Source organism: Chrysochloris asiatica, unplaced genomic scaffold, assembly GCF_000296735.1.
Source record: "Chrysochloris asiatica unplaced genomic scaffold, ChrAsi1.0 scaffold00042, whole genome shotgun sequence".
In the NCBI taxonomy this organism is placed as follows: domain Eukaryota; kingdom Metazoa; phylum Chordata; class Mammalia; order Afrosoricida; family Chrysochloridae; genus Chrysochloris; species Chrysochloris asiatica.
In genome coordinates this window covers 11555540-11571510 of record NW_006408560.1, presented here as the reverse complement: position 1 = coordinate 11571510, position 15971 = coordinate 11555540, and the positions used below count along the sequence as shown (strand labels likewise).

General features: G+C 46.6%; 3 protein-coding genes across 3 annotated transcripts; all 3 read left to right on the top strand.

Annotated features, from left to right (window-relative positions):
* Nucleotides 1-397: 397 nt before the first annotated feature.
* S100A4 (S100 calcium binding protein A4) lies at nucleotides 398-1759 on the top strand. Its single transcript, XM_006861462.1, has 2 exons — nucleotides 398-547; nucleotides 1466-1759. Exons 1-2 carry the CDS (start codon nucleotides 407-409, stop codon nucleotides 1628-1630), a joined length of 306 nt encoding a protein of 101 aa, XP_006861524.1. The 5' UTR covers nucleotides 398-406; the 3' UTR covers nucleotides 1631-1759.
* A 4164-nt stretch (nucleotides 1760-5923) lies between these two features.
* On the top strand, nucleotides 5924-8426 carry S100A5 (S100 calcium binding protein A5). The gene is made up of 2 exons (XM_006861461.1): nucleotides 5924-6067; nucleotides 8286-8426. Exons 1-2 carry the CDS (start codon nucleotides 5930-5932, stop codon nucleotides 8424-8426), a joined length of 279 nt encoding a protein of 92 aa, XP_006861523.1. The 5' UTR covers nucleotides 5924-5929.
* A 1970-nt stretch (nucleotides 8427-10396) lies between these two features.
* S100A6 (S100 calcium binding protein A6) lies at nucleotides 10397-11167 on the top strand. Its single transcript, XM_006861460.1, has 2 exons — nucleotides 10397-10549; nucleotides 10935-11167. Exons 1-2 carry the CDS (start codon nucleotides 10412-10414, stop codon nucleotides 11067-11069), a joined length of 273 nt encoding a protein of 90 aa, XP_006861522.1. The 5' UTR covers nucleotides 10397-10411; the 3' UTR covers nucleotides 11070-11167.
* The last annotated feature ends 4804 nt before the right edge of the window (nucleotides 11168-15971 follow it).

Below are 15971 nucleotides of genomic sequence, written 5' to 3'. Positions count from 1 at the left end.
TTTTTTCCGCTGCAGGGCCTAGGGCAGGCTTCCAGGGGCCGCGCCCAGCACTGGGAGCTAGAAGAATGGGCTGGGGCGGAATGACTGTGGGCGTGGGAAGGACCCAGCAGGCTGTGGAAAAAGCTTTGCTGAGGCACTGCCCGAGGGAGGCCCAGGGAGCTTGGCCTAAATCTTCAGAGCCAGGGCAGTGGGTCTTATGTCTGTTTGCTGCACAAAGCATTTGTTTCCTGCGCCACATTCCCACCTCCACCCCAGGAGCTGAGCCCATTTTCTTGGGTTCTGCCCATTGTGGGAGCTGAGACTCATCAAGGGACCCTTAAGGGGAGGAGAGTGGAGTAGAGTACATAGCTGGGTGGGGTACGTAAGGGTGCCTCTGTGACCCCACCCCTAGATCCTGACTGCCACCATGGCACACCCCCTGGAAAAGGCCCTGGATGTGATGGTGTCCACCTTCCACAAATACTCGGGCAAGGAGGGTGACAAGTTCAAGCTCAACAAGTCGGAGCTAAAGGAGCTGCTGACCCGGGAGCTTCCTAGTTTCTTGGGGGTGAGTGGGGTTTGCCTGGGAGGATGTCCCTATAGGGGTCCCCTCAGAGAAAGAACAAAGCCTTGGAATGCATGAATCTTTTATAGACCATTAGCTATGATTAGTATCTATCACTGGAATTGGGAAGTGGGAGATGGGGCAGAGTGCGTATCAAACATCTAGCGTAAAAGCACAGTGAACAGGTCCCCTCGCTGGCCCAGGCAGAAACACACAGAATGAACAGGTAGGTGATGGGCCAAATGTTCTGCACTTACTGCATAACCTAACTGGCGGGAAGACTGAAGCTCAAACAGGCTAAATGACTTCCCAAGGCAGTCAATGCACAAAACTGAGATCTGAACAGAGACTGAGTCTGGCTACCACCCTAGCAGTGGACAATCTTTGAGTTTCACACCCCTATAGACCTTCCCTCAAATGATAACAGCTTCCATTTTTATCAAATTTTATATAGTTTATATAGTGCTTTTATAACCACTACCTAGCTGGGTTTTTTTTTGTTTTTGTTTTTCAGTTTGATTTTTTTTGGTAGTAAAAATACACACAATGAAACATAGTCAATTCAACAATGCCTGCATGTATGGTTCAATGACATTCTTCAAGCTGTGAAACCATTCTTGCTATCCTTTTAAAAGTTATTCCACCATCATTAATGTAAACTCAATGCCCCTTAAGCAAAATTAATTGGATTCTTAAGACAACCATGAGAGAAGATGCTGTGGCCCCAGATTTTGTTTGACAGCCCCCAGGTTCTCAGCAAAGTCTTCTTCCTCCAACTCTTCTTTCTCCTGCTGTAACATTAGCCCTGAAGGCTGGAGTTCCAAAGACTGGGAAGCTCTGAGTTAGAAGTGGAATCCTGGTTCTAGTCTCCTCTCTAATGCTGGGCTTCAGTTTTCTACCTGTAGCTTCTTCTTTCTCTAGAAAAGAACCGATGAAGCTGCATTCCAGAAGCTGATGAGCAACTTGGACAGCAACAAGGACAATGAGGTGGATTTCCAGGAGTACTCTGTCTTCCTGTCCTGCATCGCCATGATGTGTAACGAATTCTTTGAAGGCTTCCCTGATAAACAGCCCCGGAAGAAATGAATGCTCCTCGTATATGGTGGGGGGCTCTTCTAGCTAGGGTCTCCCCTGCTAGCAGTGGGGATGGTAACTCACCCTGGCTCCTCCAGACATGTGCATGATGCTGAGCAAATTCAATAAAGATTTTTTGAAACTTGAGGCTGCTGGTCTGAGAGACTCTTGGGGTTGAGGAGGATGCCAGGGATGTGAGGTTTCATGAGGAATTGAGCTTCAGTTTTGTGGGGATCATACTAGTGAAGGTAATTCAAGGAAGTGGGGTGACTGAGTATGTGTGTGTTGACTCTGGGACAGAGTTGAACTCTGGAGGAACTATGGACAAGGAAAGGGACCACCAGAAGCTTGGAATGCCCCGCTGTGGGAAATTAGCCACCAGTCCACTCTTCCCTCCCACCTTGCTTGCTTCTGGCAGAACCTCTAACTGAGGCTGGGAAAGATTTGAAGGTCACATATGCTCCTGGTTGGAGTCTGGAAAAGAGTTTGGGTGCCCTGAGGATGAGGAAGGGGGAAGGTAATAAGCTTGGGTCATAGACAGGGATGAATGAGGCCAGAGTGTGAGGAATAAGTCTGCTTCTGCCCTGAGCTGGAGTTGGATGGGGAAGTGGGCTGGCTCTCAGGCTTGACATTTAAAATCCACTGACTCCAAACTACAGGAATGGATTAATCCTTTGCTACCCACAGTAGGAGCTCTTGTAGCGTAGTGGTTAGGAATTGGGCTGTGAATCTTAAGGTCAGCAGTTCAAAACTACCAGCTGCTCTGTGGGAGAAAGATGAGGCTCTCTGCTCCTGTAAAGATTTACAGCCTTGGAAACCCTATATAGGGCTATATAGGGTTGCTATGAGTGGGAACCAACTCAATGGCACTTAACAACAACAACCCATGGTTGAGTCAGGGAGGGTAATATGGAGGGAGACAGGGCAGCTTTATAGCAGCATGAGAATATATGACATTCTCTAATCCTCTGTCCCTGCCCCAAAGGCCCAAGGGATGAGATCTGTTACCAATTAGGGATCATGTGCTTTCAGAGAAGGACAAGGATCTTGGAAAGGGTGACTGGAGGCTGGTGGCTAAGCTGGGAGTGATGAAGATGGTGAGGAAGTGACCATAGTTTTTGAGACAAAATTACAGACATATGATCTGATACATGAAATTGAGATCCCCCCCCCCCCAAATATTAGGCAGGATGTTGCTTTGCTTAGGGTAGGTAGGTTAAAGGCAGTGGCTTCCAGTGTGCAGTGGGTTGGATTGAAGTGAGATTGTAGGACCAAAGAGAAGAATCCATTTCATATATAAGCTTTAGCACTTCCTCTAGCTCTAAGAAAATAATATATAGCCAGGCAGCTCAAGGCCAGAGGCCAGATGTTTTCCTTTACCCTAGCCTAAGAACAAAGACCACCAGTCCTGACCAATTAAACTGTAACATCTCATAGTTTGCCAATTGTTAACCAATCCAAAGATTGTAAAGCTGAGAAACCTGAGCTGTTTAAAAACTCTATAAAAACCCTGTAGACAAAAAGTTCGAGGCTCTTTCCCTATTCCGCTGTGTCGGATAACGTTAGAGACCTGGCTCGAGTTTGAATAAACAACCCTTGTGTATTTACATTGGTGACGGCTCCTGGGTGGTCATTGGGGACCCTGAATTCTGGGCATAACAAGATATCATGATCATTCCTGATAATAGGGGGAACTTGAAGGAAGAGATGAGTAGAGGTCAAGTTCAGAGACAGGATTTTGACCCCTTGATTACTCATGCTTTTCCTCATTCCACTCATCACACTCTGTTTTCCTGTTTTAAGTTTCAGAAGTGTGTGGTTGGTGACTCAGATGTTCCCTCAGAGTTTTGCCACAGAGAGTTGGGTAGAATTTTGGTCCAGGAAAAAAGTTTGCTTTCTCCCCCTTCTTCTCCCTCCCCACTGCTCTTCCCACCCTCACAGCTGCCCATCTTTCCTGGGCGTGCTCTCCCCTGAGCCTTCTCCTTCACAACTCTGTACTTGGAAACTCCTGTTGCTTAGCAGTGAGCCCTTGCTGCCTGTCTGGCCCTGCCAGCTGGGGATGAAGGTAGAGTGGGGGTCAGTGGCAGGGATTCAGCCAGGCTAGAGTGATGGGGCAGCCATCCTTGGTTGCTAAAACCCTAACATTGTTATGTTCTCCTACTTGGCCTCTTTGCTGGTAAACTGTCTGGGATGCAAGCAAATCTCTTTTTTCCCTTCCTAATTCATGATTGCACCCTAAACCTATACTCCACCCCATCACTGGCTTCCTAAACCTTCTCTGTCCTGGATTTTCTCCTCAATTTCTGTTTTTTAGTCTTCCATTCCAAGGCTCTCCAACAGTTTTTTTCCCATGAATATCAGTGACGTTTAGAAGAAAACATTTATTTTAAAACACCTTAAAAACCTTGGGCTTTGAGGTAGCCAATAACCTTGACAATGCCCTTAGCAGGAAACATCTTCCTCTACGGACCCCCAGCTCCAAATGTGTCTGCTCTGTTCTTGGAGTGCTTGGGAGGTTGAGTGGAGTGTCCCAATTGTGGTCTAGGAAATGGAGAGAAATACACACAATTGCTTAGGGTTCCCTCCCCCCCCAGGCATCTTAGACTTCCCTTGTTATGCCCAATTGTCTCATCAGATTGTGAGTTCTGATATTTGGACTGGAAAACGTTTCTGGAACTGAAGATGTGTGTGTCATGATGAATTCAGTGTGTCCCCATCCTCTCTGTTTATAAACAAGGAAGATGAGATTGGTAGAGGGGGTTTCTCTTTGCTTCCATCCCAGGAGGCTGTAACCTGGGCCTCCACATGTCCCTGACTCCTTCTCATTGGCTCTTTCTTGTCTCTGGTTTCCTGGGGACTGGAGCAAGGGAATAAAGGTAAAGAGCAGGGGGGGTGGGGGGGAGTCAATTTCTGCTGCTGATAGTCTTAGGCTTTGCTTTTTCCTTTGGTGAGTCTTTCCTTCTTATCTCCTTTTATCTGGTGGGGCCAGCTGAGTGATGAGGTTGGAGGGGGAAGAGCTATGTGTTCTCTGCAATGAGAAACCTGACCTGCTGAGCTGGCATGCGATTAGAGAGAAGTAAGTGGAGTTTGTGGGACTATGGTTATTAGAACTTTCCTGCATTGGAGGGTACAGGTGGGGATCAGAACTAGCCAGGATGCTCCTGTTGGTTGCCAGAGTCCCCTGCCTCTGACTGTATTTCTGTTTGAGTCTCTGTGAGGTTTTTGGGTTGTTGTTGTTAAGTACCTTTGAGTCAGTTCTGACTCATAGCAACCCTGTATAGGGTTTCCACGGAGCAGCTGGTGCATCTGAACCGCCAATATTATGGGTCAAACTGACCTAGTGGTTGAGTACTTAAACTATAGCGACATGCGGGTGGTGGGCAGTAAATGATAGGTGCAGGTCAAGAACTGTGGATGTGTTTTGGGCTAGGGGTGAGCACCTTCTTTCTTGCTCAGTTTCCTCCAAAGGATTTACCTGTAACCCCCAAGTTCTTTGGGTGTTGCCTTCTTCCTCTGTAAGGAGGAAGTGACTTTCAAGTCTGAGTCACAGTTGCATCTTCCCTTCGGTGGTGGTAGCTGTGCTGGTGGAATTGAAGGCCCCATTTAGGCCCAACTTCTGGATCCAGGTCTCAAAATGATCCTGGAGATGCCATTATGCCCATCTGTGGGCCTCTTGGCTGGTCCATGTGTGTGCAGTTTTCTGGGTCCTGAAATTGGAAACCAGTTTGACAAGTCCAATTGCCTCTCCCAGGCTTCCTGCTGAATCTTATCTCCATGTTCTATCTCTACCCCAACCCCCTCCAACCCCTGAACTCTATTTTCACCCTGTCCCCCACTTCTGTAATTAGACACTCCCAAATGTCAGGTCATTCAGGCACTAGGGCAAAGGAGGGTGAGCAGGGTGGGGACTGCCTCTGGAAAGCAGTGCCCAAGCTTGATGGGGCAGAGAGAAAATCTTGACCTTTTATACTCACCAACATCTACCACCAGTTCTTTTTAGGGAGGTCACTGTATCATTTCTCTGCCCTAGGCCCTTTGTTGAAATAGCTCCTAAACAGGAGAGTCTGTAGCCTCCATTAGCGGCTGGCTAGTCTCATTGCTGTAGCTGCTCCAAAATTTGCCTTGGTCTTGCCATAGCTTGTGCTGATGCAGTTAAGTTCAGTCATTGGTGAATCTTAGTCTTACCGTGGGTTCTAGCCTCTGGACTCTACAGGGAGGGCAGTGTGTGTGGGCTGATGATATGGCAAAGCACAAGACCTGGCTCCCTGAAGAATGTGATCTTTCCATCACTCTCCAGAGTTAAAAACTGTGATGGAGACTCCGCTGGAGAAGGCCTTGACCACCCTGGTCACCACTTTCCATAAATATTCGGGAAGAGAGGGCAGCAAACTGACCCTGAGTAGGAGGGAACTAAAGGAGCTGATTAAAAAGGAACTGTGCCTTGGGGAGGTAAGTGACTGTCTCCTCCCCTTATTCCAAAATCTGAGTGCTTCCTGTGGGTGAAGAGACAAAAAAAGAGGAAAGTCCAATCCCACATTTAGGGGTTTCTCCCTATGAGGAAGGAAGCTCAACCTCTGCTGCCATAAAGATCCAGCATTCCTTCTTGCAGGGTTCTTGAATCTAAGCTAGTGTGAAGAGAGACAGAGGAAGAAGAAAGGGGCCATAATGAGCCAATATAGCTCAGGTCTCTGTGCTATAAGCTTGGATCAGGGTTTCCCTGGGAAGGAGGAGGGTTTAGAGGAAGGAGTGCAAGGAGCCCAGGCTGGTGATACTAGACTGCTCAGTGGGAGCAGAATGTGTGCAAGGGATCATGGGGTATGGAGGGATCCAGGACAGCTAGGTGGAATGGTACAACCCCAAAGCAAGGACCCTGCCTGAGTCTCCTCTGTGTGCCAGGCACATCTAGGTCTCTCAAATGTTGGCATGAAAACCAAAAAGACAGTCCTACTAATTAGTGAGCACAGGGCAAGAAAACAACAGAACTGATTGTAACCAGACGGAGATGGTGGGAGAGAAGTGCTGACAGAGAGGGAGGCCTGTGAGGTAGACATTATATTACTTTTATAGTTTTGAAAATCAATGCTCAGATAATGTTTTAGTTACCTAGCCTGCTGTAACACAAAGATGACATCTTCAGAAGATTCATTTTCTCCCAGTTCTGAAGGATAAAAGTCCAAATCTGGGTCTTAGTTGTGTCAATTTCTTCCTTGCCAGTAGCCCTGGGTGTTCCTGAGTTCTTTGACAATCCTCACATGGCATCTGTTTTCTCCCATGTGAGAGAGTGTTTCTGTATCTGATTTGCCTTTTTTTTTTTTTTAAAAACAAAACAAAACAAAACAAAACAAAACAAAACCCCTCAGACTTTAGATCAAAAACACCCCTTACATGAGTTGTTGTTATTGTTAAGTGCCATTGAGTTGGTTCTGACCCACAGCAACTCTGTATAGGGTTTCCAAGGAGTGGCTGATGAGCTTGAACCGCTGACCTTGAGGTTCAAACCGACTTTGTAGTCTACCTCATTAGGCCACAGTGTCACACCAGGACTTACTTGGGTATGAGCTAATACAGCCAAGAAAATCCTATTTCCAAACAGCATTAAATCTACAGGCATACAGTTTATATTTTATTATATATTTTGGAAGGACACAATTCAACCTGTAACAGATACATTATACTGCTATAACATGGTCAAGGACACTTGGCTAATGAGAGGTTTAGTTAGAATTTCTGGCCATGCTTAAGTACCACCCTCCCTTTTCCCTTTAAAATTCAGCCTGGAAGCTCTCCTGTCACCTCATATTCTGAGCTCTGGTGAGCCTCCTCAGAGAGACGCTCCCTAGGGCATGCGTCTTCTATGGGCCAGGGACTGAAGCAGGTATGGGTGTCATTAAGCTTGCTCTCTGGACTTCCCAACAGGCTCTCTGCATCCTGGAGTTAATGAGGGCAATGGATGGGACCATGGGTCCTACAGGAGTTAATTATAGGGAGACAGAGACCTGGGGGAGGGTCTGGCTACAATAGGAGCCCAGGCTGGGGACACGAATCATGCCACAGTGAGCTGTTTCCATCTCTGTATGTCCCCACATTTCTGTCTCCTGTGGAAAACCTGGAGCTGAAGGCAGGATGTGCCTGTCTGTATTTTTTTTCTGTTCCACCTCAAGGCCTTGTCTCCAGGTGGGTGGGATGGCAGGAAACCAGACAGAGACAATGCCTCCTGAAAGCTTCAGAGTGATGAGTGTCTTCTTAGCTTCCAGGCACTGTTCTCATATCTTGTCTGAGTCAATTCTCCATCTCTGAGTCAATTCTCAATTATCCCTTAAAAAGGAGAAAGAAAAAGTCAGAGACTTGGATAATCCTCAGAGTCATGTAATTAGTACCATTTGTAATAGGTGTTGATATAAAATCTATATTTTTGGATGATAGAAGGTGGTGAGGTGAAGGGTAACTAGTGTAATTTATTGAGATTCGGGAGGCAAGTCACAGAGCCCTAGTTAGCCAGATCCTGGGCTGTGGGGAAGTCTCTGGGAGTTGGGGTGCCCATAGTGCTGCTTAATCAGCTGGGGATCCCCCCAGAGCTGCCTTCCTGGGGGTGGAATGGGGCTATGCAGTGGTCAAGCAGGGCAGGCAGGGGTTGCTAAGCTCTCCCTCTACCTGACCCTTTCAGAAGATGAAGGAGAGCGCCATCGATGACTTGATGAAGAACCTGGACAAAAACAGTGACCAGGAGATCGACTTCAAGGAGTACTCGGTATTCCTGACCACGTTGTGCATGGCCTACAATGACTTCTTCTTGGAGGACAACAAATGACAGGGCTCGTCCTGCCTTAGTGTCACTTCACGTTCCTAGCCTTTGCAGCTCCTCACACAGACCCTTTACTTCCTTGCAGATGGACCCTGCTCCAACCTCCTTCCAGTTGAGGAAATAAAGATTTTCTATCCCAGGTGTCTGGAGCTTGCTTTTGAAGGTGTCTTGCTTCCAGTTAGAATCAACTCAATGGCAGTGGGTTTTGTCCACCTTGGTAGGAGGGGTGGGGCTTTTCTTTGACGGGGCTAAGCCAGCTTCTGGGTGTCTCCCACTCTCTTTTTGTTCTTCCTGAGTGCCGTGGTCACTGAGCTTGTCCTGGATTAATTTGTCCTCATGCAAAATGGGAAAGTGGATGACCAGGCTTCTGTCCAACTCTGCAAAGATGCAGAGGAAGATGAGGGAAAGTGCTTGGAGTAAGGGCAATGAGGGTGGTTGGGGGTGGGGATCTTGGGGATAGTGATAGGCTAGCCGGTTTGACCTGTCTTTAGCGCTTGTGAGGTCACCCTGGAAATCTGCCAGTTACTTTCTCTCTTCTTCATTTTTCCCCTCAGCACTCCCATCAGCTCTGGGATCTGGTGTTTCTTGCTCTTTCCCCAACTGCCTCTATCAGACTCTTTTTTTCAGAAGAGGGTCTGAAAGACCTTTTCATACAAGGGTAAATAACCAGAAATGCTCACAGAGCTTGGTTCAGGCAAGTGTGCACAGTAATGGGCAAGAGGCTCTAGGGGTGGCATGGTGGAAGGGATTTTTCGGTGGGGATGAGTGCTTCGAGATAGCCTTTAAATCATATCGGCTGGACCACTGATTGCCCCCCTCTACCCGATCCAGACCATGTGTGTATCCCCAAAGAGCAGCGCCAGTGTGGAGGGCACCCGTATCCACTCTCCAACTCCTCTTCCCTCCACTCTTCCATACTGGCGCCACTAGCTGAGGAAGAAGCACCAACAGAATATCGCCATCTCGGTGGTGCCCTCTTCCGCTCCATCCCGTGCCACCACCGCAAAACAGAGCTCGGGATCCGGGGAAGTTCTGGGTTTACTCTACTCGCAGAGGTCTCCACAATTCTTCCACTAGGTTCCACCATCCACGCTCCAACCCAGAACTGCCCCGGGGCAGGAGGAGTGGAAAGTTGCAGGGTGGGGTGGACGCAGGGCGGGCCGCTAGCGCGGGGTGGGCTTTGGCTGGGCCAGCCTCCTGGACACGGCCCGCTATAAGACCGGCGTAACTGCGACACGGCCCAACCCCTCCACCGCTCCTTCACGCTTTGCAGCATCTGTACGGTGAGTTCTCACTGGGGAGACCAGCCCTCGGGCCAGGAGCGCTGCCATTCCCTCCCCAGCTCGGTGGCGGTGGGCTCGGTGGGCTGCGAGTGACGCCAGGATACAAACTGTACCCATCTGTGGAGCCTCTGAGGGGTGGGGAGAGTCCGGAGCCGCCGGGAGTGTCTGCTGGGCTAGCCTTGGGCTCAGGCATCCGGATGGGCGGCTCCCCTGAGGGTGCCATTATGGGGTGCAGAAGGGTGTGTCTGCGAGTGTGTCAGCGCCACTGTGTATAGCCCCAAGAGGTTGTGCGTACATGCTATGTATGTAGTCCCCTGTTTTCCCCCTCGGAGTCCCCAGCTTTTTCTGGAACCCCTGAAGGATAGGTCTCTGCTGTGTCCAAAGCACAATTTACTGCTTGAAATCCACTTCGCCTTTTTACTCTGGGCCCGCTCAGAGCTCTTGTCTCTTTCTTGGCCCTAGACCCTCCCCTTTCCTCTTCCTCACATCCCAGGCTTTCAACTGATGTCATCTGCCTGTGACCCAAGCCTCAGTGGTTTAAGTAGAGTGGTCAAAGGGAGTGAGTGAGTGTGTGTGTAAGTGTATGTGTGCACTGGGGTCAGAATTCTTGGAGTGTGTAGGTGAGTGAGAAGTTCATGTTGTCTATAGCCTGGTCTTCGGGGCACTGACCAACTCCTCTGTCCCCAGCTCTAAGCCCAGCCCTCAACCATGGCATGCCCCCTGGACCAGGCCATTGGCCTCTTAGTGGCCATCTTCCACAAATACTCTGGCAAAGAGGGTAACAAGAACACCCTGAACAAGAAGGAGTTGAAGGAGCTAATCCAGAAGGAGCTCACCATCGGCTCGGTGAGTGGACCTTCTCCCCGTGCACCAATCTCTTGCCCTTTAGAAACAGAATTAGGAGAGTGCTATGCTCTGTGTGTCAGGTTCACATTTATCCACACTTGGGGCCCTGGTCCCTTCCAAAGTGGTGGACCCATTCTCCTAAGGGGGTGGAGAACACTCGGCTGGGCATTCTTTCCCCTGAGTAAGGAGCAGGAGCCAGGAGAAGTAAACTCAAGCTAACCCAAGGGTGCACTAAGATGGACCCTTAGTGACAAGTGAGCACAGAGTCACTTGTATGAGAGAGGACTGCCTGGGAGCCCGGCTGGAGGGAAGTCCCTGGAGGCACTGGGAAGGGAAAGAATTCAGAGTTTTTACCACTAATGGATTTCCCGTTCTAACATATTAGAAGCTGCAGGATGCTGAAATTGTAAGGCTGATGAGCGACCTGGACCGGAACCAGGACCAGGAGGTGAACTTCCAGGAATATGTCACCTTCTTGGGGGCATTGGCTATGATCTACAATGAGGTCCTCACAGGCTGAAAATAAACTGTAAAGGTGAACACACACTCTAGGGGGTCTGTGCCCGTCAAATTCAGTGGCGGATAATTGTACAATAAATATATATTTCTTTTGGTCAAGTCTACACGTATGTCCTGGTGTTCCAATGATTTCTGTTTTCGTTTTCTGCATGGTGTCAGCCAGAAGGTTTACTCAGAGTCAATCTCTGGGAGTGACTTCCAGGAAGAGTGGTGGGAGCGTCCACAAAATGATGGACAATACTGCTGCTAGTTCACCAGGTGAATTAGAAAAAGATACCACCCCTTCTTCCCTCCCAGGTGATGGCCATGTTAAGAAAAAGTTCAAAAGGTCCCTAGCAGAGAGGGTTCTGGGGCAAACTTAGAGAAGGAAATGGTCCTTGGTGGGCTTTCATGGGAATTGGGGCCCCAAAAAGAAGTAGGACAGAGATAGAGTCCCTGCAGGTTCTGGGAAGAGTAGAGGTTTGCTCAGGGTGTGGTGAGAGGGGGAGGGCCAGATGGGCCCTGGGGCAGGGCTGGCCCATTTTCTCACCACAGTAAAGTATGGGCAGGGAGGGCACATTAAAAATCTCCAAGGCCCTGGTTCCAGCAGATTTGAGACCAATGAAGGTGCTATGACTGAGTTCACTCTGGCTGCCCATGCTTCAGCTGAAGGCAGAGACAGCACATTTTAGGAGTCTGTGCCTACACCTCAGAGACTTTTTATTGGGGGTGGGTGGTCTGAGGAGGTGGCAGCTGCAGGAATAAGTAATCAACCAATGGGGTGATTACAAATGGGGCTGGGTTAGGGCCCTTGGGACTGGGCCAAACACAGCTTTAAGTCTTTCAGTCAATATTGACCCAACCTGGTACTGCAGACACAGCAGAATGAATCACTTAGTTATCCCACTGGAGCTTAACCTGGTCCTCAGCACCTCCACCCCCCACTAGAAGATGACTAATTGTCTACATGGTTGTCCATTGTCTCAATGAGTGTTTTCAGGCTGGAAGGAGAGGGAGAAGGAAAGAAAGGGAGTAAGCTTTGCTTCAGGGCCATGATGCTTTTGCCTCAACTCTCCTTTCCTGTGCCTCTTCTGAGGTGGGCAAATTTCTTTCTAGGCTCATGGGGAAGAGGTCTCAGTCTCACATCCCATGATTCTTCTCCTCTCAATCTCTTTGCTTACTTTAGGACCCAACTTTGTAGACTTAGGTAAGTCGTCTTCCCACTTTATGGAGTGAGGATTGAGCACCCTTCGAAAAGGGCAGGGAGCCTCACCTTATCGGAACCCTTCCTCATCCAGTTCTGACCTCTTCCTTGTGAGATCTCCTCGTCTGCGTCGAAGCCTTAGCTTTATTTAGCTACCATTGGAAGAGTCCTCCCCCTAGTGGACAATAGTTTGGGGCGCGAAGCGAGCGCCCTCGTGTGGACAGATAGCAGGGCTCTGAGTCAGGGTTAGTTTCTTGAATCCTTGGAGAAGGCTTCAAGGTGGAAGTGCTGTTGATGGGGCCCCAGCCTGGTTGTTAGGTAGGGAGCCCTTCTCATGTTTAGAGAGACAGGACGTGGACGCCCCGAAATGCAAGGGTAGAGGGATCATTTGGTAACCAGTAGTCATCCAAAAAACAAATTAATTAAAAAAAATAAAATGATCAGTTTTGACTTCGTTTAAGATATACCTGCTATGAGCAGGGCAACGAAGGGTTTTGTAATAGAATCTGAACACTTCCCCTCCCCCAGCCCTCTCTCAGGGGCAAGAAGATGCGTGTACAGATCAGTGCTCCCCAAGGAGAGAGTATTGCTTCAGAGGGTGAAGACCCACTGCTGTGTGGGTAGAGGCACTTACTTATCAGTTGTAGTCTTACTTGTTGAGTGAGGGAAAAGAACATATTCAATATACAAATCTTCTGAAGACAGCAGAGACCAGGGAGCTCTGGTGAGTGGGTGGGCTAGGGAATGAAGTGGTGGAAGTTATGTGTGGTGGAATCAGTTCCAACTAATAGCGACCTGACCTTGTATAGGGTCTCTAGGAGTCCTGGTGTGGTGCTATGGCATAAAGCACTGGACTGCAAGATCGGTTTGAACCACAAGTCGTTGGTTCAAACTCACCAGCCACTCCTTGGTAACCCTATGAACACGGTCACTATGAACTGACACAAAAAAGCAACACGGGGTCTCCAAGGCTGTAACTCTTTATGGGAGTAGCCACAAAGTGCACGGTCCACATGCTAAATAAACAGGCCTGCCTCTGTCAGCTTGTGCTTCCTGGTAATAGTGTAGGGGAGCAGGAATATGGATTAAAAAAAAAGAAGCAAACAAACCAATAGCAAAGCTTGTGTTTGCTTGGGGAGCCATTTCTCTTTTTTGGTGGGAGAAGCAGTAATCTGGTGTACAGACTGGCCACTTTTTATTGCTTTTTGTGTCCAGCTGATTTAAAGTAGGAATTGAATCCCATGAACTCACTCTGTAGAGGAGTGGTCTGAATTTAGAGGAGGATTGGGGACTCCATGTCTTGTCCAGTTTACTGGAAGGTCAGAGGTAGGAATGGCTCTGTACTCCCCATGGGGATCAAGTCCTAACCCCTGTGTGATTGACATTAATACAACCAAATCATCTTTATATCTAGTGAAATGGAAACAGTAACAACACTGCCATTTCTATAAGCTGTTGCTGGTGCCCTCCCGCCCCACCAAAGGGGGTGGTGGTGGCCATTTAAGACTCTGAGTCACTGTTCTGTACCAAGCAAATCTGGAATTGCCAAGAATAATACCACACTTTACGTTTGTATTGTTGTTGTTTGGTGCCATTGAATTAGTTTTGACTCTAAGTGAACCTGTGTAGGGTTTCCAAAGAGCAGCCGGTGAGTTTTAACTGCTAACCTTGTGATTAGATGTTCAGTACTTATCCCATAGTGCCACAACAGCATGCCTACATTTTATACACCAACTTTTATTTTAACAAGGTACTTTTATATTTATCGTCTCTTTTGAACCTCAGAAGATTTTTTTTGTGTGTTATATATTATCCCTACTCACTTGTGAGAAGACTAGAACAGAGAACAGAAGTGCTTTATTAAGGTCACAGTATAGATTAGGAACGACTGCCAGAACCTGGATCCGATAGTGTTTGGTTCTGCTGTGCATAAGGTCGCTATGACTCGGTACCGACTCGATGGCATCTAACAAGTGATATTTTAATCTCTAATAATGTCTTAAAATATTTTATATTATCTAGCTTTTGTTTGGATAATATTTGCATGGCATATAGTTTTAAATAAATCTTCCTGTATCATTTTGCAAACAGCACATATATGGATTAAAATGATTTGATCCAGGAACTCTCCTTAGTTTGAACAATGAATTCGCTCATATATATTGTAATTATAATTCTTGCAAATGCAATTACTGTATTATTCTTATTCCTACATCTTATTTTATATTTTCTATTTTTCTACCTTTACTATGTCCCCCCCCCTTTTTTTTAATCTTTATTGAATTTCTTATAGATTAATTGAAGTAATATTTTTCCATTCCATTTTCCTTTCTTATTAATCTGGAAGTTTATGTTCTATTCCTATTCTTTTAGTAGACTCCTGGTGTGGCACTGTAGGATAAATACTGGACTGCTGACTGTGAGGTTGATGGTTGAAACCCATGAACTGCTCCTTAAAAATCTTAAACAGGGTTGCCATGAGTTGGAACCTACTCTATGGCACTTTAACAACAACAACATTCTAAATATATTCATATGCAAATTGAAGTCATTAAAATAGAAAGTAATTCAATATTTTTCTCTTCTCTTGAACAAATAAAGACCTTACAATGACTTAATTCTGATCACCACTCCTTACTTATCCACTTTTTTGGTCAAGCATCTAAGCTATTTTTCTTTGTTTTGTCCACAAGCCATCATCATCATCATTTCATGAAGTTAATATATATTGAAATTTATCTACACATTTGCCCCTCAGTATTTTTTATGTTTGAAGTTCATCCTTAAACCTTTTCTTATTCTTTGGTTGCAAATTCTCTCAGGTTTTGTTTCTCCTTATTCCACCCTTGTTTTTAAATGTATGTTTGCTGGGTTGAAAATGAGCTATTTTCTCACTGCTCTTTGAAGTTATTCTTCTACTTTCTTCTCTGTTCTATTATTGCTATTAGGAAGTCAGCATCTGTCTAATTTTTATTCCTTTATAGTAACTGCTCTTTTCTCTCTGACTGCTTTTAAGATGGAGTCCTCATGTGTACTATAGGATAAGCACTGGACTGCAAGGTCGGTTTGAACCGAAAGGCCTGTGGTTCAAACTCACCAGCCACTCCTTGGAAACCATATACAAGGTGCCTGTGAGTTGGAACTGACTTGATGGCACTTAATAACAGCAGTAGCAGCAACAGCAACAACTTTTAAGATATTATTTTTATCTTTATTTTTCTGAAGTCTCATTATCATGTCTCAAGGGTTGGATTTCTTTGTATTTAACTTGCTTGGGACTCATTCCTCTTCCTGAATCTGTGGATTGGTCTTTTTCCTCAATTCTGAACAATTCTTAGCATTGCCTGCGTAAATATCCACTTGGCTCTATTCTCTCCCTCTTCTTGCCTGTCTTCGCCTTCTAAAACTCAGAATAAATACATAGTAGAGTGTTTCACTCTCTTCCAAGTGTCTTAAACTTTCTTTTATGTTTTTCATCTTGTCTTTTTGTACACCTTCCTGGTTCACTAATCTTTTCTGGCTCACTAATTATCTCTTTAGTTATATCCAATTTGTGGCTAAACCCATTCATTGAGTTTTAAATTTTAATTATTGCATTTTTATTTTATCTCCATTGTATTTCTATTTTTGGTTCTTTAAATATTGTTGTTGTTAAGTGGCTTTGAGTTGGTTTTGACTCATGTTGTTGTTGTTGTTAGCTGCTGCAGAGTCGGTTCTAAC

Bases quoted from the DNA above. Each gene is read 5' to 3' on its own strand.
- S100A5 (XM_006861461.1), top strand. From the start codon at position 5,930: ATGGAGACTCCGCTGGAGAAGGCCTTGACCACCCTGGTCACCACTTTC. The intron at 6,068-8,285 runs GTAAGTGACTGT...CCCTTTCAGAAG, and splicing joins AGGAACTGTGCCTTGGGGAG to ATGAAGGAGAGCGCCATCGA.
- S100A6 (XM_006861460.1), top strand. From the start codon at position 10,412: ATGGCATGCCCCCTGGACCAGGCCATTGGCCTCTTAGTGGCCATCTTC. The intron at 10,550-10,934 runs GTGAGTGGACCT...CTAACATATTAG, and splicing joins AGGAGCTCACCATCGGCTCG to AAGCTGCAGGATGCTGAAAT.
- S100A4 (XM_006861462.1), top strand. From the start codon at position 407: ATGGCACACCCCCTGGAAAAGGCCCTGGATGTGATGGTGTCCACCTTC. The intron at 548-1,465 runs GTGAGTGGGGTT...TTCTTTCTCTAG, and splicing joins AGCTTCCTAGTTTCTTGGGG to AAAAGAACCGATGAAGCTGC.